Source organism: Chanodichthys erythropterus, chromosome 13 (assembly GCF_024489055.1).
Source record: "Chanodichthys erythropterus isolate Z2021 chromosome 13, ASM2448905v1, whole genome shotgun sequence".
NCBI classification, from domain to species: Eukaryota; Metazoa; Chordata; class Actinopteri; order Cypriniformes; family Xenocyprididae; genus Chanodichthys; species Chanodichthys erythropterus.
This window is the reverse complement of record NC_090233.1, coordinates 34,435,942-34,462,926: the sequence shown is the minus strand read 5'-3', so window position 1 is coordinate 34,462,926 and position 26,985 is coordinate 34,435,942. Positions and strand designations below refer to the sequence as shown.

The 26,985-nt window shown below is 37.7% G+C and overlaps 1 protein-coding gene across 1 annotated transcript; it reads right to left on the bottom strand.

Annotated features, from left to right (window-relative positions):
• Window positions 1–12: 12 nt before the first annotated feature.
• Window positions 13–26,953, bottom strand: map7d2a (MAP7 domain containing 2a). Its single transcript, XM_067408089.1, has 19 exons — window positions 26,657–26,953; window positions 24,824–24,942; window positions 24,317–24,424; window positions 24,100–24,177; window positions 22,778–22,941; window positions 20,717–20,816; window positions 19,473–19,568; window positions 14,204–14,329; window positions 13,849–13,961; window positions 8,610–8,725; window positions 6,810–7,192; window positions 6,294–6,444; window positions 5,708–5,879; window positions 5,108–5,212; window positions 4,284–4,334; window positions 3,964–4,018; window positions 2,421–3,288; window positions 1,606–1,865; window positions 13–304 (listed from the first exon to the last, which is right to left on the bottom strand). The coding sequence occupies exons 1-18, from the start codon at window positions 26,692–26,694 to the stop codon at window positions 1,607–1,609; spliced, it is 3,102 nt and encodes a 1,033-aa protein (XP_067264190.1). The 5' UTR covers window positions 26,695–26,953; the 3' UTR covers window positions 13–304; window position 1,606.
• Window positions 26,954–26,985: the final 32 nt, after the last annotated feature.

Sequence of the window (26,985 nt, the reverse complement as noted above, 5' to 3'; positions counted from 1 at the left end):
AATTTTGGCCATCCATTTTTGCATATAAACATACACACAACACACATATCTAGTGAACACTTGAGTTCAATTCTGTCCGTAATACTGAACCAGAGCTTCACACTTGGTTTTTGTGCTGTAAATATTAAAGGCAGAAAGACATCATTTTTAATGAGGACAACACTGAAACTAAACACATTTCGCACTCATGCCCAGCAGTATATCCCTTCTTTGCATCTTCATTTCTGTATTTTCCTTTTCTGTTGAAAGAGATGAGCAATTATCTCATTGCAGTCAGCTGCATCAATGTAGTCTGTCACATTACCTGTAAAATGAGCAGAAATATAGATCATGTTTATGATGGCGTATCTATGTGAATATATTGGAACTGGCCAGTCTGTTAATCGTAAGAGATTTATTTATGTTTTAGGTCAGCAAAACATTACGTTGATCAAAAGTGACTTTTATAATATCAAATAAATGTTGTTCTTTTTTTTTTTACCTTCTATTCATCAAAAAATCCTGAAAAAAAACATCAGGGTTTCCATAAAAATATTAAGCAGCAATTGTTTTTAAAACTGATTTAAAAAAAATAATAATTCTTGAGCACCAAATCAGCATATTAGGCTACAGTCAAACTGCAGGTAAATGTGGCCCAAATCCGATTGTTTTTGCTCACATGTGACTCAGATCTGTTTTTCTCAGACAGTGTGAACAGCACAAACCACATAGAATCTTTTCAATTCCGATTTGTGCCACTTCCATATGTGGTACTAAATCTGATACAGATCAGATGTTTTGCAATGTGACCTTAGTCTGAACAGTCATATCGGAATTCATGCGAATTTTACGTCACTCTAGATCAACATTCGTCACAATTCTGTGCTCATAGGAGTCACTTCAAAGGTTTTACATACCCAACGTCACATACCCAAAACAGTTGCGAAAGGTAGTCAGTGGAAGGACAGTGATGTGTCAGAACTCATAAGTATCATAGTGACAGCTCTATATACTAGCAAAATATGAGCGCACGTATCATAAATGTTTAAAATCTGCTCTCTTTTTTCGCATCCTCCTCTGTCTTTTACATTGCCTGCGCTTAAATTCCCTAGCCTCGGTGGCAGATCACACTAGAAATAAATGCCTGATCCCTTATTTTAATATCCTCTATTTTTACTTCCATATGACAGCGTGCTGTGTGACGTCTTTTTTTGCTCATTGCTCATGATCTGTTCACACTGGAATCTGATCTGGCCGCATTTAAAACAATGTGAACAGCTATAGAAAACAATTGGATCGGAGTAATAAATCGGAATTGAGCCATAAGGCTCGCAGTGTGAACATAACCTTGATTTCTGAAGGATCACGTGACACTGAAAACTGGAGTAATGGCTGCTGAAAATTCAGCTGTCCATCACAGGAATAAATTACATTTTAAAATATATTAAAATAGAAAACAAGTATATAAATGTATAATATTATATTACACTTCATAAAACCCTTAATACAAAATAAACATTAAAAAAATTGTACCGACCCCAAACTTTTGAACGGTAGTGAATATTTGTTCTTGCTTACAGTCTATTTGCACACATGATTACACAATTATTTCAACTGATTTTGTACCTTATTGTACATGGTGTTTATCAGAGGCTGGAGGGTTGGTAGGGATGAGTTTAGAGTCAGATCCAGGGCTACAGACCCCTTCAATTAGATTCTTGTTGCAGTCGCCCAGGCTGGCAGCAGGAGAGAGTCTTGGATAAGCTACTTGCCCCGTCAGATCCAACAGGTCCTCTAGAGCACGCATGTTACTCATTCCGTTCTGCTGGGGAGAGTTCACTGGGGAAAATTCTGGGATGGAGATTAATTCTTCCTTCGAGACAGGGCTGAGAATACACAAAATAAACACAAAAGAAAAGGGATTAGACAACAAAGTTCCGAGTAAATTTGATGTGTTTCATACCCCCAAATGTTGCTAATGGGTTCACATCTATTTAGAATAATGTCAGCTGCATATAAAAAAAGCAGGAACAAATAAATGCATACCAAAGAAAATAAAAAGTGCTCACATATCATGAAAGATACAACTACAAATAAATAAATTTGAACAATATTTTTTTTCAAAATAGACTGAATATGGGGTTTTTAATATATAGATATACATTAATATAAATAAAGGATTTAACATGTATTGTGTAATATGCATCTCCTTCATTCTTATGCTTGTCTGTTTTATTTACATTTGTTTGTTGTTTTGGTTTTCTAGGCTGCTGCAGATTCTGTATTAGTGTAAGTAAATAAAAATCATAAAGTGGACATACATTATTCTTTTCTTTCTAATTTTTTAACCTTTTGTTTTACTGTGATGCAGTTCCTACCTGGTCGGTGTAGGGCAGTCCAGTGTACAGGGTATGTTGACACAGTCATTGTGTCAAACTCACCTAACCTCCATGTACTGCACTTCATCTGCAGAGTCCTCTGTCGCTCCACTCTTCCCTTCCAAAGTGTCCAGACGTATAAGAGGCAGAGGTGGTTTTGACTCAGGCAATGGGGTCAAGGAAGAGGGTTGGTGGTCTTTTCCCCCCTCCTTTGATTGTGTTATCATATGACCACCAGTCTGAGTGAGAGTGTTTGCTTGTGGGACAGTTACCGTTGAGGTCCCCTGTCTATTGGCATCAGGGATGTCTGATTTCTTCACAGTGATATCCTTCTTGGGTCCCTGAGCTGTGGCCTGTCCATTCATTTGCACAGTTACAGGTGTTTTCACTTGGTTACTGACCTCCTGTTTGGCCACCTGAGTGATAGTTTGGCTTTTTCCATCGGTCAGGTTGTTTTCCTGTAAGCTGCGAGTGGGCATATTTGCAGGGACTTTCACTTGGGTGGAAACTTTGGGTTTGCTTTCTGTAGTCACAACACTCGTAATATTTGCTACTGTGTTTTCAAGCGAGCTCTTCAGCGGGGTTACCTGCACCTTTGCTGTTGATGTGTCTTCTCGCTTTACCTCTTCTTTCACTTGTAAACTTGGAGTCTTCACCTGTTCACTCTCTTGTCTAATAGTCTTGGCATTCTCTTCACTTACCTTTCCTTTCTCTTCTGTTTTCACTGCAGAATGGTTCATGTTCACTTGACTGTTCGAGGAGGGATTTTTTGCAGGTATGTGAGGAGATGACTTCATCTGTTTATTCATACAGCCATTCTCTGGTCTCTTCCCTTCACTCTCCTGTTTGTAAGTTTGGCCATTCACAGAGGTTGTCTGCATGATGTTGGCCTGAGATTTGACCTCAGCACTTGAGGTCAAATGGTTACCACCTGAGAAGAAAAGAGGTATTGGAGACTGTTATAATAATAAAACAAATAATATTACACTTTTATATGCTTGTTTTATATTTTATACTTTAGAATGTTATTTATTCCTGTGATGGCAAAGCTGAATTGTCAGCATCATTACTCCAGTCTTCAGTGTCACATGATCCTTTAGAAATCATACTAATATGCTGATTTGGTGTTAAAGAAACTATTTTTTTTAATTATTATTATTATCACAGCTTAAAAATGTTTACTGACACTTGAATAATTTAATGCAAAAAAAAATCTTTAAAACTTTATACACACACACACACACACAAACACACACACGCCTGCAATGTAAAACAGAGCAGACTAAATTTAGTCTGTGCAGTCTTTGAATAGATCACCTTGAACACAACCTATAATAGAGAATATGATCCCCTGCTGCCCTCTCCTGACATTGCTGTAAATACTGCAGTGATGGAAAAATACCAGCAGGCCTGTCTGACACATTAGAGGTATATACGCATTTGCCACTAGAGGGAGAACAGTCTGCATTCACAAAATAAGGAAACCTACATGCATGAGTAATATGTTTCTATGGATAGCCACATAGAAACAACACCCACTTTTTATAATAATTTAGAATGTAGTTGTGTGAGTGTATGTGTGAGAGAGAGCAGGGTTGAGTCTTACCTGGAGGAGAGACAGGGTGGGAAACAGGAGATAGGGGCTCTGGGCTATCCTCTCTCTGTGTGAATATTAGGTCATTCTGTTACTTTGACTTTCAGAGCAATCATTTCCGCTCTACTTTCTCTACTTGACAAAAAAGGGCTATTCATTTCACATCCACATGGATGGTAATCCATATAGGTAGCTGTACAATGCTTTACCTAAATGATTAGAAGTCACACATTACTGCTCTACAGTAGAGTAAATATACTGTATTCAGCTTAGTTGTGATGCTAAACTGTTATAAATTTATAATTGATGGATGGACTGTTTCTCACAGATACCTTCATCTCTGAATCACTCTTTCTGGTTCTCTTCATTATTTCCTCAATTCTCTGCAGAAAACAATTTAAGAACATATCAATCACAGTATTTGCCTATGCACACTTTTTAATGTTAACTCCTATTGCAAAATACAACAAGTAAGAGTGGATGGAGTAACTTTTATATTTTAAGAGGTTATTACTAAATATGATGGCATTTGAATGGCAACTGACATTTGTTTATTTTTTCCTGCTTCTTTACTATGTGAAATGTAAGGTTTATGTTAAATTGTGTAAGCACTATCATATATTTTTATTATATTTTATATATTTATTATTATTATGTGTATATATATATATATAAACTTTAAGCCCAGCCACAATGGGTCCACGTGATTTTGCCAAGCAAGACATGTTCCTGGATCAACATATTTTGTTGATCCTGGAACAAAGTCCCTGTCCAAAAATTGTCCTACCCCTAAACCTAACCCTGCCCATAATTTATCCCTAAAATCAGAGGGAAATGATAGGTGAATCACACTGATAAAGAAGCAACTAACACTGGTTGTAAGCCTAAACTTGACATAAAATGTAAACTTATCCTTAAAATCTGATTGGTTGATTGGAATGTTGTTCCAGGATCAACAAAGTTGTTGATCCAGGAACATGTTGTACTTGGTGAAATCACTGACAAGAATGAAGTGGTCATTGAGGTTTGGTGTTTACAGGTTATATCTACATGGCGTAATCTTTTCATGCACTGCTTCTGCTCTTTTACTAGATTGTGTAGTATACAGCTGATCTTTGCAAATTTGCTTACTGTGGCTTGCTGCTGGCTGTACTACCTTTTTTCGCTGTTGTCTCTCCTGTTCCTCCTGCTGTTTGAAATGCTCTCTCTCCTGCCGCTGACGCTCAGCATCCTTCTGAGCACGTATCTCGGCCTCTTCTTTCTATTAAACACAGATACAACTGAAAAGATTAGGAGTTGACAGACAGACGGACAGATAATTGTTCTTATTATTTGATTCCTTCAATAATAATGTAGAGCAGTGGTTCTCAAACCTGTTCTGGAGGACCCCCAGCCCTGCACATTTTGTATGTCTCCCTCATCTATCTCACCTAATTCAACTCGTGAGCTCATTAGTAGAGACTGCAAGACCTGAAATGGTTGTGTTAGATATAGAGAGACATATAAAATGTGCAGGGCTGGAGGTCTGCCAGAACAGGTTTGAGAACCACTGATGTAGAGAAATAGATTATTCTTCAGAAGAGTGGTTTTGTCTAGGACCCATGTACAAAGACTTATTGTCAGAAGTTTGTTTTTGATTTTGAAAATGCAATTGCAGACAGGATTTTTCATTCTTCAGAAGTTTGGAATCTAACTGCAAGCTAATGCTTTTTGGTCTAGTGACTGAAAAGAATAATTTCACTCTAAATCTTCTGACCTCTTTCTCCATCTGGGCCTGGAGCTCCTTCTCTTTCTTTTTTTTTTCCTCCTGCTCTCTCTTCTTCTGTTGCTGCTCTTGTCTACATTTCTCCTCCTCTGCTTGACGATTCTTCTCTTCCTGTCGAGCTCTTTCCTCCAGCTGCCTCTTCTTAAGTTGCTCACTCTTTAGTCTGTAAATCACACACAGACCAACACAGTCTCATATGGAAATGTCACTCTAGCGCCTTTTATCTTGCACCACAAAAACATCACTCTTGTACTGTATTCAAGCGACATTCAAAGATTATTATTTTTTATGTATTTTTAATTTTCTTTTATTTCTCTGTTTTTATAAGATATCTTTCAGTTTCTTATAATTGTACAGCACCGTTGGTACTTTTTCTGGTTTTTGAAGTGCTTTATAAATAAATTTGAAATGAATTGAAAAACACGTACAAAATCCCCACAAATTTCTAGCGCAAGATTCAAAAACCAACACATATCCAACACATACTCATTATAAATGTCTGAGTCACATTCAACAAGCACTGAACAAATTGTACACTAGTTCAGAGAAATACAGCATCAGTCACACAGACACACACTTTTCCTGCTCCTCCAGTTCCCTGCGTTGTTTCTCCTCCTGTTCCTTCAGCACTCTGGCCAGACGCCTGCGTTCTGCAAGCAGACGAGACGCCTCCTCAGCATCTGTCGTTCCAGTAACCACCTTTCCAGGAGAGTTCACAGGTAAAGGATCTGTCAGAGAGAGAAAGCAAGAGTAAAACTATTTTCACAATTCGAAGCTACTGTGAATGAGAAGAGCATAAATACAAATTATAAATGTCATTGCAATTAAAATAAGTTTAAACAAGTGAGACACTAGTCCAAAAATACTCAACTTTGAAAAGCTCAGGGACTACAAAACAGGATCCCTTTAGTCTCAAAGGCCAAACAATTAAATACTATTGTAATTCTTTTATACTAATGAGACCATGTGTGGTATACAGGATGACCAAAATCATATATCACAGCAATGATATATTCATGATATAATTATTTTCCCCTGAAAATTACATGATCATGCAATAATTAATGACTATTTTTTGATAATTCAGACCCACCTGCACACTTGTTTGAAGTCAAATCATTACAGTTTGATTTGGGATGGTTTTTCTCAGGGGTCTCCATCTTGTCATTCTTTTTTTGTTGGTTTTCCAAAACTACACTTTTCTTCTCCTTTGCCCCATTAGTGTGATTTTCCATCTTTATTGTTCTTCTTTCTGGAGGTGGTGTGCCGGAAACAGGTGTCTCCATTTTTGGTGCCTTATCCAAACTTTCATTGTTTTGCCCCTCCTTAGGATGCTGACTTTTGACATCCTCTGCTTTTTTGTCTTGTGTCTTCTTGTTGTTGTCACTAACTGGTGTGGCGGGTCTGTGTTTCATAGGGGAGGGTGGATACTGCCGCACTGCACATGGGGACTGAGTACGATTCTTAGGTAATAACCTTCAACCATACAAACAAACAGCTGATTCAGTTACTTATAGCTCAGCACATTACTGAAGAAATAATTAATTGGAGATCACTTTGTCAGCATCTTATTTATACAGTACACTGCGTTCCAAATTATTATGCAAGTGACATATCAGTAAGATTTCAGTAGAATAAACATTTAGATTTTAGTTTTTCTAAGAAAATGTTTGTTTGTTTATTTATCCATGTCTTTTTAGATAACTGGTATCAATCTCAGACAAAATAATTTGCCAGGTCTATTACTTTGTCTTAACAACAACTTAGAGGTTGTTCCACATTATTAAGCAAGTCACAGTTCTCATGCAATATGGGGAGGAAGAAAGATCTTTCTGAAGATGAAAAGCATGAAATGGTGCAATGTTGTGCAAAAGGCATGAAAACAACTAATATTTTGTGAAAACTGAATGGAGATCATCAAATTATCATAAGATTTGTGAGTGATTTAGAGCATAGCAGAACTCGGTTGGATAAAGGCTTATTAATGAAAGTTCCTGTCAAAAAAAATAATTGTATTAAAAGGGCAGCTATAAAAGAAAACAGTGTTGAGCAGCAAACAGATATTTGAAGCTCCTGGTGTCTCTGGAGTCTCAAGAAGCTCTCCATGCAGGCTGGCAGTTGTGCGTCAAGATGCATTTTAGACACCACTAACCAAACCTCACAAAGAAACATTTACAGTGGGTGTAGAAATACATGAAGACTCATGTTTTAAATAGTTTTATTCACTGACTAATGCCGTACTACAATAGATGGTCTAAACAGATGGATTTCTGGATGGTTGGTGAACGGCCACCACGTTCCAACAAGACTGTGATGTCAGCAAGGAGCTGGCGGGTGATGATTGGGAAGTGAGATGGAAGGTCCCTTTAGGGTCTCTGAGGGTATTAAAATGATGCTCAAAACTGGCTTTTTTATAGCTGCCCTTTTAATACAATTAATTTTTTTGACAGGAACTTTCATTAATAAGCCTTTATCCAACCGAGTTCTGCTGTGCTCTAAATCACTCACAAATCTTATGATAATTCGATAATCTCCTTTCAGTTTCACACAATATTAGTTGTTTTCATGCCTTTTGCACAACATTGCACCATTTCATGCTTTTCATCTCCAGAAAGATCTTTCTTCCTCTCCATATTGCATGAGAACTGTGACTTGCTTAATAATGTGGAACAACCTCTAAGTAGGGTTTTCATAGACCTAAGTAGACCTGGCAAATTATTTTGTCTGAGATTGATACCAGTTATCTAAAAAGACATGGATAAATAAACAAACATACATTTTCTTAGAAAAACTAAAATCTGAATGTTTATTCTACTGAAATCTTACTGATATGTCACTTGCATAATAATTTGGAATGCGGTGTGCATAATATATATAGATAAGTGTATGTTACTTGGGTGTGGCAGGTGAGGCAGAGCGGCGGGTAACATCAGCAGGAGATTTCGCTCGTCTCACTGGTGAGCCTGTGGCCGGAGAGCCAGTTCTCCTCTCTCTACGCAATCTCTCCTTCTGCAACAAACACAAATAACACATAACACTTTATGGCACACTGCTGCCAAATGGAAACATACTAGTTTCATTCACTTTGTTGCTTTATCAAAAAAGAATTCCATTGCTGAAATCAAAAGGGCAGTCTATAAAGAAACTAATAATGTGCTGTTTTAAGTCACTTGACATCTGATTTCCTCTCCAAGTTTTTCCAGATGTCAACCTTATATTTCTGCACGTCTTTTACACTCAGATCTTTTTACTTTTTTATAAATTAATGTTTATAAGTTAATGTGTTTTTATTCAAAGATCAACTTTATTTGACATACATTAGTAAGATTTCTTAATGTTTTTGAGAGAAGTCTCTCATGCTTACCAAGGCTGCATTTATGTGATCCAAAATACAGTGAAAACCATTAATATTATGAAATATTACTACAATTTAAAATAATTGTTTTCTATTTTAATATATTTTGAATGTAATTAAATATTTTAAATGTAATTTATTCATGTGATGCAAAGTAACCATGGTTTCTTGAGAAGGGGAACGAGACACTGAGTCCAAAGACACTTTGGGGAATGCCTCCGGCATGACCATGTCTGAAGTATGTGTATCAAATGAGATGGGAACTCGCACTGCATCCAATGTAACTTTGGGGATCAAGTACCCACTAAGCCATGCTGAGGGAATAACTGCCTAAATGGCTAAGACAAGCACAAAGAAATGCTCAATGGACTTAGATGCCGGAGACCAATCCCTCACTCAGGTCAAACACGGAACTGTCAATGACTCTATTCTCTAACGCCACAGCCTAAGCTCCGTGGCCCATGCGAGGAAGAACCTGGCATTAATTCCTCATCACCGGGGCAGGTGTCCAGTGCATGTCACATAGACAGAGCTCAAAGGTCTGGTAATGCCAGCCTTCCTAACAGGCATTACCTTTAAGGGAATACTGGCAAAAAGAAACATAAGTTCCTTTGCCTGTCACTAGGGGGATTTGGTTCAACCCATAAAAAACCCCAGGGGAGCTGTTCAAGAAATGCTCAAACCTGCCTGACTCGAAGTCAGCATCTCTGGGTTGAATATTAGTAATGGGCCCAAGACGAGTTCTTCGGCAAGCAGAGGCCTCAGCAGAATGACTCTCTAAAACAAGAAGAGGCCAACCATACTGAACCTCACAGACAGTCTAACAAGGTGGCCTAACAGAGTGCCAAACACTTGATGGCACAGTTTAACTGGAGCTCAGGTTAGCAGAGGCCTCAACAGGACGACTCTCTGAGCTAGAAAGACCTGCCGTGGGACTGCGGATGAAAATTTGCCTTTGGTTAAATTCGGTGCAATGCATGAAATGGGAACATTATTGTTAAAAATTGTACATGGTCCCTTTTCAAATAAAATAAATAAATAAAGAGGAGGCCAACCATACATATACACCAAAGACAGTTTACCAAGGCGGCCTCACCGAGGGCCAAACACTTGATGTCACTGTTTAGCTGGAGTTCAGGTGAGCGGAGGCCTCAGCAGAATGACTTTCTATAATGAGAGGAGGCCAACAATACTCAACCTCAAAAACAGTTTATCAAGGCAGCCTTACAGAGGGCTGAACACTTGATGTCTCTGCCTAAATGAAGCGACCCAAGCAGAATGACTCTCTAAAACAAGAGGAGGACAACCATACAAGAGAAGGCCAAACACTTGATGGTACTGTCTAGTTGTAGCTCACAAAGGTCTGAAACATTTGGTGCTACTGTCTAGCTGGAGCTTAGGTGAGCGGAGGCCTCAGCAGAATGACTTTCTGTAGTAAGAGGAAGCCAACAATACTCAATCTCAAAGACAGTTTATCAACAAGAGGAGGACAACCATACAAGAGAAGGCCAAACACTTGATGTCACTGTCTAGTTGGAGCTCACAGAAAACTGACACACTTGATGTCACTGTCAAAACAGGGCTCAGGTGAGCGGAGGCCACGTGAGAGCGACTCTCTATAGCGAGAGGAGGCCAACCATACTCAACCTCATAGACAGTCTACCAAGGCAGCTTCACAAAGGTCTGAAACACTTGGTGTTACTGTCTAGCTAGAGCTCAGGTGAGTGGAGGCATCAGCAGAGGGACTCTCAAAAATGAGAGGAGGCCAAACTATGTTTAACCTCAAGAACAGCTTATCACAGTGGCCCAAGGAGGGCTAGCACACTTAGGCCTGCAACACTGCCATTGTGTACAGAGACCCACCAGTCTGACCCACAGCCACCTTCAACATCAATGTTTCCCCCATTAAAAGATAGTTCACAATCATATTTGATGACTGCGGGCCGAATATGGTTTCTTCCAGGACCTCTCCACCTCAGCAGTCTGGCAGAAACAGAAGACTCGCTGGAACTGGGTGGTTATGGCCAGCCAAGAAAAATTTGTCTAATCTACCGCAAATGATCTGCGGCTTATCACGCTTCAAAGAAAGAACTAATCTCTCAGACGCGCAGGCCAGTTCACTGTATGTGGGGCAGGCAGGCTGAGACGGCGATCCATTAACATATCTTCACCCTCGACAGCCACATCCTGCTTTTTCTGGCTCAAAGCCAGAAGAGAGCTATTTGCTGGATCAGATGATTCAAGTGAGAGAACATCTGCATCCAGCAGATCGCTCACGTCATGAGACATACCTCGCTCGAAATCCTGTGCCTCAACTGCAGTAGGTCCCGAACCACGGGATGCAGATGCCTTTCCTAATTCCCTCAAGAAAAGGGACAGAGGCGATCGGAGCTTTATCACGGAAAGATCTTGCAGTGTGTTCTGCCTCCTCAAGAACAGAATGGGCATGATTCTCACCAAAACAAAAAACGCACAGGTTGTGTCTATCCTCCGGCATCAGATAACGCGGACACGGGGAAGCACACTTTCTGAAACACTTGTCAGAGGACACAATTGTAAATCGCCTTATACGCTTCAAAACAAACAGTCTCCTGAAGACAAAAAAAGCTGATGACGTGTACTCTAGATGCCCTTTTATAGTTATGGTTATACTAGAGTGTCATCACAGGTTGTCGCAGGCCAATGTCATTGTTGCGTTTGATCAGTGTTGGGCACGTTACTTTAAAAAAGTAATTAGTTATAGTTACTAGTTACTTCTCACAAATAGTAACTGAGTTAGTAACTGAGTTACATCATTATAAAAGTAACTAATTACCAGGGAAAGTAACTTTTGTGTTACTTTAAAAAAAATAAAAATAAAATGTCAAATAACTTGAATGCCCCCAATATTAAATATGTCTAAAAATAAATGATGCTTGATCCGACTTGTGACTCATGATCTGCTCTTGCTCACGACATGAAATTTCTCTGTACTGTACTACATGTTGGTAGCCATTAAAGAAAACGTAGTTTCATATTTATGTTTAAATAGGCCTATGTTATGTTTTAAATTAATCTATTTGATTATGAAAAGTGAACAGCATGAGTAAGATAGGATACATCATAAGATGCACAATATATCAGGAGACATGGAGTGGTAAGACATGATTTTGACCACTTCATTAAGTTTTGTTTTGTAGAAAGCCTTTCTTTAAAGTGAATTTTGTTTTGTAAAAATTGTATCTTAATTTTAATCAATGTTTCATCAACCAATTGCCTGGATTTAATAAATAAGAAGCAAATATAGCAGACAATATAATCATAGAGGCGCCGGCGCAATGAACGTTCACTGAAGTTAACTTAACTCAGCGTATAGGCTGCTTGCCTCACAGACATGAGAAAAATATCTATAGAAAGATTGAAATGTCTACTTTTAAACAAAATAATTCAAAACAAAAAGAAATAGGCAACTCTGATTATGTAATCTGAATGAGTGCATTCTCTCTCTTGGCACGTCCACGGAGATGATGAGAGTCATAAATGTCATCTTTATCTTTGCAGCTGACACTGATTCAGAAAACATTACTTTATTAATAAACAATTAAAATGTCTCCTTGCTGTTTTTTGTCATATTCATAATCATTACTTTTGCCGGTTCTTTATGGCAAGCTTTATGCTATAGTCTACATTATGTAAACACTCATTATTATGCTTTATTCTCTCCAGTATTTAAGAAATTAAATTAATATAAATGTGATTAGTCAACTAATGACTTAAATGAACAACAACTTATTTCACATATTTCACAGAGCATTGTACATTATTATCAGTTTAAAATTGTTTATGTGTATGACTAACCTGTACTATTTCTTTACAACAAAACCCTTTGCAGGTCTATCATCTCTAGTCATACACAAATCATTATCAGTTAGCATGTGTCCCACCCCAACTCACACCAGAAAAAAAACATTGCAGCAGTCCTATAGCTGAGAGAACGCCTACTCAGATGAAAACCAATTCAGTGAGCTCAATTATAGTAACGCTGCATTTTTTTTGTCAGTAACGGTAACGGCATTGTAACAGGAGAAAAAGTAATTTGTTTGATTACTCGTTACTGAAAAAAGTAACGCCGTTTACTTATAATGGTTATTCCCATCACTGCGTTTGATACACGTACTTCAGACATCGTCATTTCGGAGGCATTCCCCAAAGTGTCTCTAGACGCAGTGCGAGTTCCCATTCGAAAGGGAACAGTTGTGCTGCATAATGTTTTTGTGGAAACTGTATTTTTTTTTTTTTTTCAGGATACTTTGATGAATAGAAAGTTCAAAACAACAACATTTATTTGAAATGGAAATCTTTTGTAACTTTATAAATGCCTTTGCTGTCACTTTTGATCATTTTAATGTGTCCCTGTATTAATGTCTTTCAAAAATAAAAGTAATTTTTCAAAATATTGATAAAATATCACCAAATGTTAATTCTGCATTAATGAATGAGACATTTAATAATAAATTAATTTAATTAGAGAAGTAATTAATATAAATTAAGAATTTTCCATTTCTCATTGTAATAGCATAAGGCAAATTTTCCCTAAATTTTCCCCCGTTTTTTCAAATTGTCATTAGAGTGTTAAAAAAGAAAAAGAAAAAAAAAAGCCTCTTATTTTAAATTAACATTAAAAATTGTGATAATTATAGTGATAATGAAGATAATGTATACCATAGAAGGGTAAAAGTGATTGTTTGCTTATATTTGCATGTCTGTATGACAGTATGACTATCTAAAAACTACTGACCTTAGGGGTGCTGGGGGCACTGACAGCTCCACTGGATTCTTCTACTGGCACAGGATTGTTTCTGCGGCGGCTCGGTGACCCTCGATACGGTGACCTGTGAGGACTGGGGGGCACTGAATGGGAGAGACATAGGAGCATTTCTAAGTCAGAATAGATCTATCAGTATTACAATTTTTAGCTACACACCATAAACTATCATCAAACACTTAGTAAGCCACATGTACACACATACACACTCTTTGGTTATCTGAAACAAAACAAACAAAAACATATTCAGTGACACAAATGAACACAGATGTAATTCAGCTCCAATCTTATAACATAATACACGTGTTGCGGAGTGTGTGTGTGTTACCTTTGCAGCGCAGGCAGGACAGATGCAGCTCTGCAGCATGGTGACAGCGAGCCAGTGAGGAGTGCGTGTGTGTGAGGAGGCGATTCACTTTTAGTTTGTCCATAGAGTTCAGATGACCATGATGGGCTAACAGAGGGGGGGATGGAGGGATGGAGAAAATGAAGGAAAAAAGGAAGGGATGAATTGGATGGATGGGACATAACATTAATGTGAATGGAAAGATGGAGGGATGTATTTGGAGAAGTGTGTTCAAAGCCTCTTTTTTAGCATGCATAAAAAAGTTTGACTTTATTTTAGAGGGACAGAAGCATATAGCTCCACAGTTTTTGAGATTGACAATCGTATGAGTTTGAGCTAAATAATGACAGAAAATCTATTTTCATGTGAACTACTGTTTTAAGGTATATATATATATATAAAAATGATATATAAAATTATAATTATAAATTAAGAATACAGAAAACATGATGATGTAGGGCAATTAGGTGTTCTGAAAGATGGCAATATATGCACGGATGTCCATGTATGTGTGTGTCTGTGTGTACATGTGTTCATGTGACCATGCCTTCTCAAATGAGTGAGCCAAGATCCAAAATAGAAAGAAAAACTACCCAGGTACAGATAAACATGCACATGTAACACTTCAACACTGAAATAACTATAGCTGTAATTGCAGTACTGGTTCACACGAATGAAGTTGTTAGTAAAAGATGTACACTCACAATCATACAAAACTCACAAGAAGACACAGCAGCACACAGACATTCAGATTTGCTTTGACTTTCACCAACCAAGTACTGAGCTACAGAGCAAGTGCACAATGAATAGACAGTGCTGTGCTACAGAATTCAGACTCACAATTCAACAATTCTCCCACTCTCTGCTTTTTGTTTTTTATTTCAAAATACCAATATTGCTTACCATCATACTGAAATAGTGCCACAGATTATCAGATAGACTAAGACCAGAAATTAGCCTATGTTTTCTGTCTTTTTTTATTCATTTTTTCTTCTTCTTCTTCTTCTTCTTCTTCTTATTATTATTCTTTATTTTTTTGCAAGTGGTTCTGGCCTGTGCAAAACATCCTGTCTTGATGCTAGAATTTTCTGGGTGGTTGCCAGGGTGTTGCTATGTGGTTGCTAGTATGCAATGCAATTCCTAGAGTGTTCTGGTGGTTTCTATCAAAGACTATAGAATAACACAAGACAAAGGGAGGGATGGAGTATTGTTTTGAATGAGTGTAACGTACAATATGGCGGAATATGTCCCGCTTTTTAAATAAGAGCCAATCGCCGATTGGTAAAGTCATCACGCCACTGCATCAGCCGTTAGAAGCTCCGGTTCCTATAGAAACAGTCAGATGCGCGCCTCCGAAATGAGGCACAAGAGACGCGCATTTAGGACTGTGCATGTGCATTACTTTGATCCAGCATGAAAAATACATTTTTTTGGCCATGATTCGAGTGTTTAGAAACAAAATTTATGAGACAGTTGTCAGATTTCATTGGTGATTTCAAATATGAAATTTAATCGAAAGCTGGGCAAACAGCTTTGGAGAATTTGTTTCCCCATTCAAAGAGATAGGAGCTGCACTTGAATGCTCAAGAGGCGTTTCAAAGATGGCCGCCAAGTGAAATGACTTGTCCTAAAGGGACTTTGTTTCTATGTGGTTTTGTACCCAAGTCAAAAGAACCCATCCCCAAGTGTGATACACTTACTATTTAGGCCTAAATTACAAGATTTATGCATTTGAATTGCAATACAATTTCTGACTCTTGGAAAAAACAATGTGTTTTAAATACATGATAACCAGGTTTATATATTTATCATCAATAAATTACAATTATTTCAATCTCATATATTTGAACTATAATTAAATATTGCTTGCCTTTTTCCTTATCTTGTGATATTTTATCCACATTCATACTTTTAAACTGAATAAACAGATTAATGTTGATTCTAAGCAATTTAAATAAATTCATTTTGAAAATATGATTATTTAAATAAAACCAACTAGATGCCAGTAGTTAATATTAAACAATTTTTTTCAGTGCAAAATCTTACCTGTTTAATTTCTATATGACTGACAGATTATTTTGTTTGTTTATGATAAAACTGTAATACATATGTCCAAATGGATGGAAATTTTATATGCAATTCGTCCAAATATTTTTTTGAGTGTCTGGTGCTTAGATATGGCTCATATACCTCCTTTAATGTAATGGGATTTTTTTTTTTTTTTTTTTTTTTAACTTTACCTGTTTTATAACCCGGCAGGCGAAAATCATAAGTCAGCTTGCTTAAAAAAAGTATTAGCATTTGCCATAGCATGCACCACTAATTAAACTAATTTTGGCTTTCATTCGTAAAAAAATAAAAGAAAATCACATAAATTTGAATTTAAATGAAAGATTTGTAATTCAGTGATTGAGAGAATGTGCTATAGGCCTGAATATGTTTACAAGGCACTGTACATTCAAATTAGGTATAGCAGCAATGTAAATTGCTCAGCAAAACCAAAATCTTGGACATTATCAGGGGTGCACATAAGTGGTACGCAGGTGCGCATGCGTGGTAAAAATAAACAATGGGCACCAGAAAACATGGAGTGAAGCGCTTTTGAGTACCAACATTTTTGAGGATTGGTTCACAGGGACACGTTTACTTACTGGAGTAGGATTTTTCTCCATCTCTGGTAAGATAGCAATCATGATGATAAGTGTGTTCTTTAATTATTATTAGGTGTGCAATGGATCGCAGTTAATCCGTGATCCATAAGGATAAGGTCCAACTGTTTGGCACGCATGTGAAAGTTGAAAGTGAAAGTTTATCATTTGGACGTATTTTGTCGTGCTAGTTAACACATTCAAAGGATTTTAAAAACGAAAGAAGAGGTGAAAATCGGGACTCGCAAGCCGTTATCTGTGTGCACAGCCTCACACCCCCGAAACGCACACACGCAGAGAGAGACAGTCAGACACCAAATTAATTCCTTTTTTGCATTTACTTGCGCTTGAACGGACACATACACACAAAATTATGCCAAAATACCTGTCTCTGTAAGTATTCTCTAGGTTATGTCATAAGTGAACAGTTGAAAAAGAAACCTGATGTGTGTCAGTTATTCGGTTGTTAAGTCTGACGTCATATGGCAGCGCTTCCGGGTCCTAACGCTCTATCTCATACCACAAGAAAACAACAAATGGTGCTAATATACACACACTATGTGGTGTAATGCTACAAAAAATTATAATCATAACCTTTATCTCCATATCAAAATTCCAGATGGCCAGACAATGATTCATCTTTTATAAATCGTTAAAATAATAATGTCTGTGACGCTGTGAGCATGGAGACTGTTGTATAGACTGTATGTATTTAAAATGTTTAACTTTTTAAAATGATTGATGTTTAATATGACTAAATAGGGCTCATAAACGGCCGTCGATGGCATTCTCAAGTGAAATGAGTCGAGGCTTGGACCCGTAAACGGCGTTCCTCACGTCACGACTTAACAAGCGGATAGAGTACCCCAGGGTCGAGTACCTCGATTGAAAGCCTATGCATTTTTTCCATATACTTATGGAAAATCGCAGAAAATAAGCTCTGTGTTTAACAAAGAGTTATGACACTTACACGTTTTGTCTATCAAGATAATCTTTACAAGTTAATACAACATTTATAGATTTTGAATCCTAAATAAAGTCGTCAGATTTAAAAGGCTAACAGTGGGCTATAAACGGACTACAGCCAAAGACTATAGAATAAAACAAGACGTGTCACTCGTATAGTTTTGAATGGGAGAAAGTGTAACGCACAATATGGCGGAATAAGTCCCGCCTTCTAAATAAGAGCCAATCGCCGACTGGTAAAGTCATCGCGTCACTTCAGCGGCCGTTAGAATTGGCAGTTTCTATAGAAACAGTCAGACGCGCGCCTCCGAAGAGAAGCGTATTTAGGTCTGCGCATGCGCATTAGCTTGATCCAGCCTGAAAAATACAGTTTTTTGTCATGATTCGAGCGTTTAGAAACTAAATTTATGAGCTGGTTGTTGTTAGATTTCATTGGTGATTTCAAATATGAAATTTATTCGTAAGGTTGGTGAACAGTTTTGGAGATTTTGATGTTTCCCCATTCAAAGAGATAGGGCATGATGCCCAGGATGCCCGAGAGGCGTTTCAAAGATGGCCGCCGAGTGAAATGACTTGTCTTAAAGGGACTTTGCTACAACACCATGGTCGCGGATCAACATCACCACCAAGCTTCCTCAAACTTTATTTAGAAAACAACTTTATTTATAAACATGCTCGCTGAATATGATCTGTGCTGTTATGAATACTTAACCACTTTTTCATGAGAAATTCTGTCCAAATGTCCCGTTTTAAATGATGACGTCTAAAGTCCAGCCAAAGAAAGTAGTCCCTTTTAGCAACTTGTTAGCAACTGCCGATTTTAAGACACAGTAAAAGTTTAAAAATCACAAGTTGGTTATATCTGGTGTGTTTTATGTCATAGATCAAAACGTGAAAGTATTTAGAGGCTTTGTTAACCACAGACCTTATTTCAGGCGATTTAGCAAAAACCCATTCAAAAAACCCATAGACTTTACAGCGTTGGAACCGGAAGTCCTAAAATGCTAACTCGCTTCCGGGTTTTGCCTACAAAAATGCGTCATCCCTGAGGCACTCTATTCGGTCCGTGCTTTCCTTCTTAAAGTGACAGCAGCCTAATATTCTTGCTGTTGTCTGTCATTAATGTTAGAAAAAAAAAATCATTATCATAATCATCATCTACCATGTTCGAGAGAAAAGAAGATAGTGAGGACGGCAGTCAGGAGGAAAGTGATGAGGACAGCTTTTAGGAAAAGTGTAAAGTGTGAGTACCAAGCAACATTTCCAGGTGCTCCCTTGAGAACCAGACCAAAAAAGTTATGTGCACCCCTGGACATTATCATACTTGAAAGCAGCCTCCTCTTGTCATCCCCTTATCTTGCTGGCTCTTGATCTAAAAACTGAAAATTTCTAGGCAGCTAATTTTACATAGCATTTATGGACAGTCTCTAGTCTGAGACCTAAATGCAGCTGGGACAATATGGATATTATGCAAGCATTTACCCCATTTAGCCCCCTAAGTGTTTCAAGCAGGAACCAGGGAAGGAGAGCAGGCTGGTTTAGAGTTTTGGGATGGAAACCAAAAACTAGAAAAATGGTGTCATTCTGAGGGGACAGGAGGCAGAAGGTGATGAGAGAAGGCCAGCTAGGGTTCATACCGTTGCCTGATTCGATGGCAGCAGGAGAGGGGGCAGCGAGGTCATGGGAGAGGGCGGAGGCAGCAGAGAGAGGAGGCGGGGCATTCTCCCAGTCACCTGGGCGATGGGGTCATGGCAGAGCACAGCAGAAACAGCAGAGCGTTATGGATAGACTGGGCACACTTATGTGAAGTGTGTGTTTTTGGGGTGGTGTGTGTGCGTACCTAAGCACACACACCTAAACACTTTCACCACGTCCTCTGGCGCTCTCCAAGCATAGCATCCAGACATGAGCAGGGATGATCTGACTTCAGACACACTCAAACTCAAAACCTGCATCCTTCACATACACACAGACTGCAATCATCTATAAAATCAGAACACACTTTTATGTTCAAGTCCTGAAATCATCAATAAGCATTAGCACGTTATGTCTGGGGAAAAACAACATCAATTAGCATGACTGTGTCTTAAGATGAATTGTTCAAATATCACTGTGTATAAAAGCACATGCTAAATGAATAAATGTAACTTAAACAAAAATTTTTACTTTATTTGAAATCAATTTTACAATCTACAATGACTTAAGAAATATTATACAGACACACGCCTTTCCTTCTGACCTTCCCTAGCTTTTTAAATGATTAAATCTGAGGCCTCAAATCAATAACCAATTTCTTAACCAATTAATGAGCGTGTATCTAAATCAAGCCAATAGGACGGGGCACAGCACACAGAAAGTGCTGATTCACTCATGCCTGCCTGTCTTTCCTCTCTGATGAGCTGAATTATGAAACCTGAGCTCTAGTAACACTGTGTCCTAAAGCCCAGATGGAAATCATACAAATGCAAGGACACTGCACTGTAGCTGAACAACAGCTTAACAACAGCTGTTTTTCTTATCATACACTGCTCTGTGAAAAATTAAAACAAAAACTGAAAAATGTCATCTCAAAAAATTATCAGGAATTTAGACATACGTGTTTATTTTTTAATTTATTTTAAAAAAGCATTTAAAGCCAATAATATTGTATTTAACTACTATGTAAAAAAATAAATAAAAAACATTCATGACATGAAATGAGAAAGAAAATTTTAATAATAAATTTAATTGAATTTAGAAAAATGTGGTCTCAATCCACCATTTCATGGAACATTTTATCGCAGTAGTGCCTTCCTTCTATTCCCTTTCCATCACTACTCTCTCCCCTCCTCCCAGTCTCTCTTTTTCTTCATCCAATGTGATGTGTGTGCATTACACTCACCTTGAGCGGTGCCGTTGGGACCCCATACCCAGCGTTTATTCCTGTTCTCCAGCTGAAGGCTGCGCTCAAGTGATCTCCTCATCAGAGCCTCCAGACGCTCCTGTGAGTGCCGTTCCAGCACAGGAAACACCAGACACTCATTTCACCAATGGATACTTAAACTGACAATATTATAACAACCACTCTGTGTGTAGATATATGCACTGACAGATGAATGATCTTCATCTGCACTATGCATAATTCCATATGAGTGCACATACAGTCTAACCAAAGACTTTTCAGACATTTTTGATATATTTTTACCAGTGGGTGCAGGACACTATAGTTCATTTATGTAAGTGAGGATAGCAAAATAAAGTAAACTGTGACCTATTATACCCAAAAATTCTTCATACAGTGGACTACCAGTAAAATTTGTAACCACACTTAGACCTGACCATGTTTTGCTTAATTTGTTTTATCTGACATAATTAAGATTAATTTTTTCTAACACAGTTTAACTCTGAGATCTTGTCATATTTTATTAAATTTTTTTCAACTATAGTGAATAAACTGAAATAATGAATGAAATGTTCAAGGTGTCTGAATAAATTTTGGTTTGACTGTATACACCACTATTTAAAGGTCTGGGGTTAGTAAGATGTTTTTATTTTTTTAAATAAATTAATATTTTATTGAGTAAGGATGCATTAAATTGATCCAAAAGTAACAGTAAAGACATTTATAATGTTATAAAAGATCTCTATTTTAAATAAATGCTGTTTTATTGAATTTTCTGTTAATCATAGAATCATTAAAAATGTGAAGATATTAGGCAGTACAACTGTTTTCAACATTAAATAAATGTTTCTTTCGTATTAAATCAGCATATTAGAATGATTTCTGTAGGATCATGTTGTGACACTGAAGACTGGAGTAATGGTTGCTGAAAATCTAGCTTTGCCATCACAGGACTAAGTTACATTTTAAAATGTATTAAAATAGAAAATTACTGTTTTTACTGTATTTTGGATCAAGCAAGTGAGTGCAGCCTTGGTAAGAATAAAAGATTTTTCAAAAACATTTTAAAAAAACTTAAACGTTTGAAATTTTAGAATGGACATCACCTCAGATACTAACAATAACCTTAACTTTCAAATTTCCTTCAAAAAGTTCTTTACTAAGATTTCAGCTTGTCGTGATTAGCATTATAACTCATTCCCACCCAAAGAAATGGCACTAATAAGCACCACATGATCAGCAAGTCGTATACTCAGATATTCACATGGCAATTCAGAAAGCAAGTTTCGGCCATTTCATTTGTGTTTGCTTTGCATCTATGAAAATGGTTCCAGCAACATTTGTTGAGACCAGCATCACCTCCTCCGCATGCCACCTTGTTCCTTTTTCTTTCTTTGCCCACTCCTTTTCAGGATCAGTCTTTCCAAAATGAACATAGTTGTGAAAGCTGACAGTGTGGCAGATGAAGGCTGTGTTTGAGAAGAATAATGAATCCACAGCCCAGAGAGAGACAAGGATTAAAATAAAGACTGATCTGATCTGGCCAAATCCCTCTGATTGGAGAAGTATCACAAGCCACGACACCCAGTAAACACTCAGAGGCTCATACCAGATAAATGAGTGTGTAAGAATAGCGTCTGCCCTGTGGGTGGGTGATATTTCATGGCAAAGCAGGAATTCATTGCCATAGATACAGGACATTTGCTGAAAATGTCATTTCACACAACATAAAAAGTCGTGATTCTGTTTTTCTTCTTCTTAAATTCAGATGGTTTCGCATTGCACCATATGAATTTAATCACAATACAGGCCTAAAAATCCTACAGCTATTGGAGATGAATCACAAGGGATGTTTGAAATTAATAACTGGAATGAATGAATATCTAATTGTGTCCTGACATCTGGCATATCACTGCCGTATGAGAAAATTGCATTTGAAAGGTCAAGGGAAGTACAGCACAATCATCTTGTGTCCTTCTCGAATGAAAAGAAAACCAGTATCTGTGAATCCAGTGATTCATTGAGCCCTAGGACAGGTGAATTTGATTATAGATCTCTGACCTTTTCCTCTTCTAGCTGCTGTCTTCTCTTCTCCTCCACGGCTGCCCTGCGAAGTTCCTCCTTTTGCCTCTGCTCCTCCAGCCGCTTCCATCGCTCTTCCACCGTCTTCTCATACTGCAGCTGTGCTCGCCTCTCCTTCTCCTTTATAGCTTGCTCCCGTGCAGCTGAGAAAGAGAAATTATTGACTTAATTTTGGCTTGTTATGAAAAAACAGAAAAAAACCCAGAGTTCATCATGATTGATGGCAATTTGGGGATTGAACTGTCACAGGAAACATTCTTATGTAAATTTGTCATATTTTCAATTGTTGGTCTATGTAAACATGTAATAAATGGGACAAATCTAATCTTGTGTTTTTTCTGCATCTTTGGCAATTAGCATTGTGTTGTTTAGATATCAGGTCAGATTAATTTGGTTGTACCATTAGGTAGATTTGGTTTGCAGTGGATGTGTTCATACATCCTAACAAACCTCTTACAAACAACACAAACAATGGGCAACATGACAAATATGATATGATACAAGTGCTCCAAGTTCCCATCATCACTAAGGCCACTTAGGAATAAATAAATAAAAGAAGTAAACAAAAATAAATAAATAAATATTTAAATGAACATTACTTCCACATCATTGTCATTTCAGTATTGCTACAACTCGTTCAAATGAGTAATGGCTGTATGAGTATTTTTATACTGCTTTGTACACTGTGGGACTGTAAAACTTCCAAAAGGAAGAAGCTGGAATTTGCAGTACAAAGGACGGGAATCATCATTTAATATCCGCTGTAACTGTGTAATATACAGAGATGCTGGATAAAGCTGTGGCTCCTCAATCAGTCTACTAGACCATTTAACAATTTGACTCAAATAGTTTCTGTTCTTTAAAGATATATTTTTAAACCAAACACTAGAGAAGAAAATATAATCGGTTCAATAAAAGCATGATAAAATAAAGGTTTTATCAATAGTTTCCTTAAATAAAACAAATGCTGGTGCAAATGCTTTTTACACACAGCTTTACAATTGGCTTCAAATGTTTTTTTTTAATTGTTTTAAATTGTATTTCAAGACATTTGCATTGCACTACATCTAGCATTAAAGAAAAGAAATACAAATTAATACACCATCATTATTAATATATAGTGTAGCCTACACTATATATTAATAGTGATGGTGTATTAATTTGTATTTCTTTTCTTGCAAGCATACACTGTGTAGGCCACATGCATGGATTAAAAACTTCCATTAAGGCCCTTCCAAGGTAGAAATCACCCTGTGAGTAACTGCACCCGCACATACAGAGACGTGAACAGACACACTTACCCAAACTCTTCTCCCTCTCCTCACGTCTCTCTTTGGCAAGCCTCATCCTATCATCTGTCTTCAAATAGCCCTCCATATCTTTGACAAAGTGACAGGGAAACATAAAAACAAAGGAAAATAGACACTTCGTCTCTTCAGACAGGTTTTACTTGTTAAACAAACAATCAGATGAGTTGGAAGATGTCCACTCAACATCAACAGAAAAGAGGGGACTTACATTGTTTACCTGCATGTGCGTTGGTATTAGCTGGATGGCGTGAAGGTGAAGCGTGCCCATTGGTCTGAGTTTTCTTTTCTGTAACAGTGGGTGGGGCCAGTGCATCAGCTTTAAACAGGATGAAGACGAAAACTGTGTTAGTGAAAGTTCAATCATAGTAGCCATTGTTAATTCTGCCATCAACCAATATGACATCTGTCCCAAAATCATAATATAATATAATATAATATAATATAATATAATATAATATAATATAATATAATATAATATAATATAATATAATATAATATAATATAATATAATATAATATAAAACAACTATTTCTAAATTGGTTTTTCAAACATATCTGCCAGCTGTCTGCTATTTTTTTTTTTTTTAACAAACTGGTAGTTTGGCTTACTTAAACTTAAAGTCTCTGCACATTAATTGATTTATTACAACAACAGCAGAAAAGAAACATTTCACTTTTAATGTCACTGGACAAAGTGTCTCCTCCTAGGGTCTTACTCTGTTTCATAGAAGGGCTGCCTTGGTTGGTTTTCTGGTAAGTTGGTGAGGAATGGCCATTGCTTTGGGGTTTCTTTTCTGGAGTTAAAGGTGATGTCATGACTTTAGTAACTGCAGTGAAAGAGAGAACACATCAACCGTGGTGAAAAATGGCAAGCTTCAGTGTTGAGATACCTTGACATACATAGCTGGACTTGTTAAACATAGAGATATTGTACTTAAGTTATAAAGACACACACATTTAAGTATATGAAAAGACAAGACAGAGCATTACAGAATTACCGTTGAACAAATTGAGGCAGGCTAAACAGAGTTTGTTTCTGTTCTGAGTCTAGGACAGAGAAGAAACCATTGATTCATTCTGGACTAGATTATAAATCTAAAACTGTGGCCTAGTTAGTTCTGCTTGATCTATATTCCCAAACTCTAAATGCAAACGCAATCAGTCATTTCACAGATATTATATCATTTATCCACAAAGATTTGCACCCATGAGAACACATAAAAATAAACAATCCACTGACAATCAATATATTAGGCAGTTTAGTACAGTGGGCTCTAAAAATAAACTAGATGGTTCTCCAATTTTCTACTTCATTTTCTATTTTCTTGTTGACAGCATTGAAAAATGCATTGTGTCAGATGTTCTTTTTAGTTCAGTTATGTTCAATTTCCGACCCTCTTTCCTTCCTCTGCATGACGGCTCTTTTAAATTAATCGCTCACTCATGATGGTGTCCGTTGTCTGCTCTCTTTCTCATTGCTTCCAAATCTATATTCCTGATACGCACACAAGTTCTGCTATAAGAAGCGCACATAAAGCTGACTGAGAACGTGTGAGCTCAATGTCATACAGTTTCATGAATAAAGCAACACAGCACTACAAATACAAATACTTAATAACAGTTGATGGGCCGCACTGACTTCCATAATATGGGAAAAAAAAAAAAAATACTATAGAAATCAATGGAGCCCATCAACTGTTTGGTTACCGACATTTATCAAAATATCCTCTTTTGTGTTTAGCAGAAGAAAGAAATTCATACAGGTTTGGAACAACTTGAAGGTGAGTAAATTATGACTGAATTTTCATTTTTGGCTGAACTATCCCATTAGGTTTAAGATAAATTGTGTTTTAAGGCATAATTATGTCACTTGGTGCACTATTCAGACATGCAACATGCAATAGGAGGGAGACAGTTCTGCAGAAGCTGCTTATATCACACGCAGTCACTCACAGCTACTGAAGCGAGCTCCTGAGCCGGATGTAGCCTTCTTCATCGATTTTCCATTAAATTAATTTGGTAAATGGATGTGGTTTAGTCTTAACGGCTCTAATCTCATCAGAGTTTTTACTTTACAGTGTTGGACGATGTTCGCCCCGTCAACTTTCGAGAGGATCCCATGCCATGAAAATGCAACGCAGTACAAAAATAATGAACTTGCCCCATCTGATGGTGACAAACAAACAATAAAGACCTGCACCGGCAATGGTATGAAACAAAAAAACTGAAAAAGTAAAAGGTAATGGGGCTAAATGAGAAGGATTTCGAAGTGGAGCAAGGCCCATTAGGCTGTAAACGCATAACAGATCAGAAGCTTTAGCGGGTTTTGTCTGCCAGATCAGACAGCAGCATTTTGAGAAGGAAATGATTCAACTGGGCACGTCAGTCATTGTTCTTCGTCGCCCCACTGTGAGCTAGTGCATGATAGATAAGCGTAAACATAGACGAGTATGTAAGCAAGTCATTGTCCTACTCAACCAGTGCCACGCTAACAAAACACCGCAGGTACCCTTTCTGAATTATTGACAGAATGTTACCTTTGAGCAAGTCGCTCACCTGTCGTTGTACTGACAGCGTTCTCCGCCATCTTCGTGGTCCACCGGCGGCTCTCCCAACCGCAATGTCACGGACGGCGTCGCAGCAAACCTCTACCTCCCAAAAAATCAAGCAAAGAGAAACAGCATAGCCAGCTCCTTCCTGGACTGCGGTACCGGGAACCGATCCGCTTTCCACAATCTCAGCAGAACGCGCTCTGTGGCGCTATCACAGATTGTTAGGATTGCAGTGATGAATCGTTTGAGGGGAAAGTTTGTCTCGCGCGGCAGGCAGGAATATTCTTACCAGCTGTCCCGTGAAGAGAACGCTCGCGCCCGAGTAA

What these genes read in the sequence shown, in the direction of transcription:
- map7d2a (XM_067408089.1), bottom strand. Translation starts at nt 26,694, where the DNA reads ATGGCGGAGAACGCTGTCAGTACAACGACAGGTGAGCG. An exon ending in TCCCAACGGCACCGCTCAAG is followed by an intron (nt 19,569 to 20,716) that starts GTGAGTGTAATG and finishes CCCATCGCCCAG; the next exon opens with GTGACTGGGAGAATGCCCCG. An exon ending in GACTTCAAACAAGTGTGCAG is followed by an intron (nt 6,445 to 6,809) that starts GTGGGTCTGAAT and finishes TCTCTCTGACAG; the next exon opens with ATCCTTTACCTGTGAACTCT.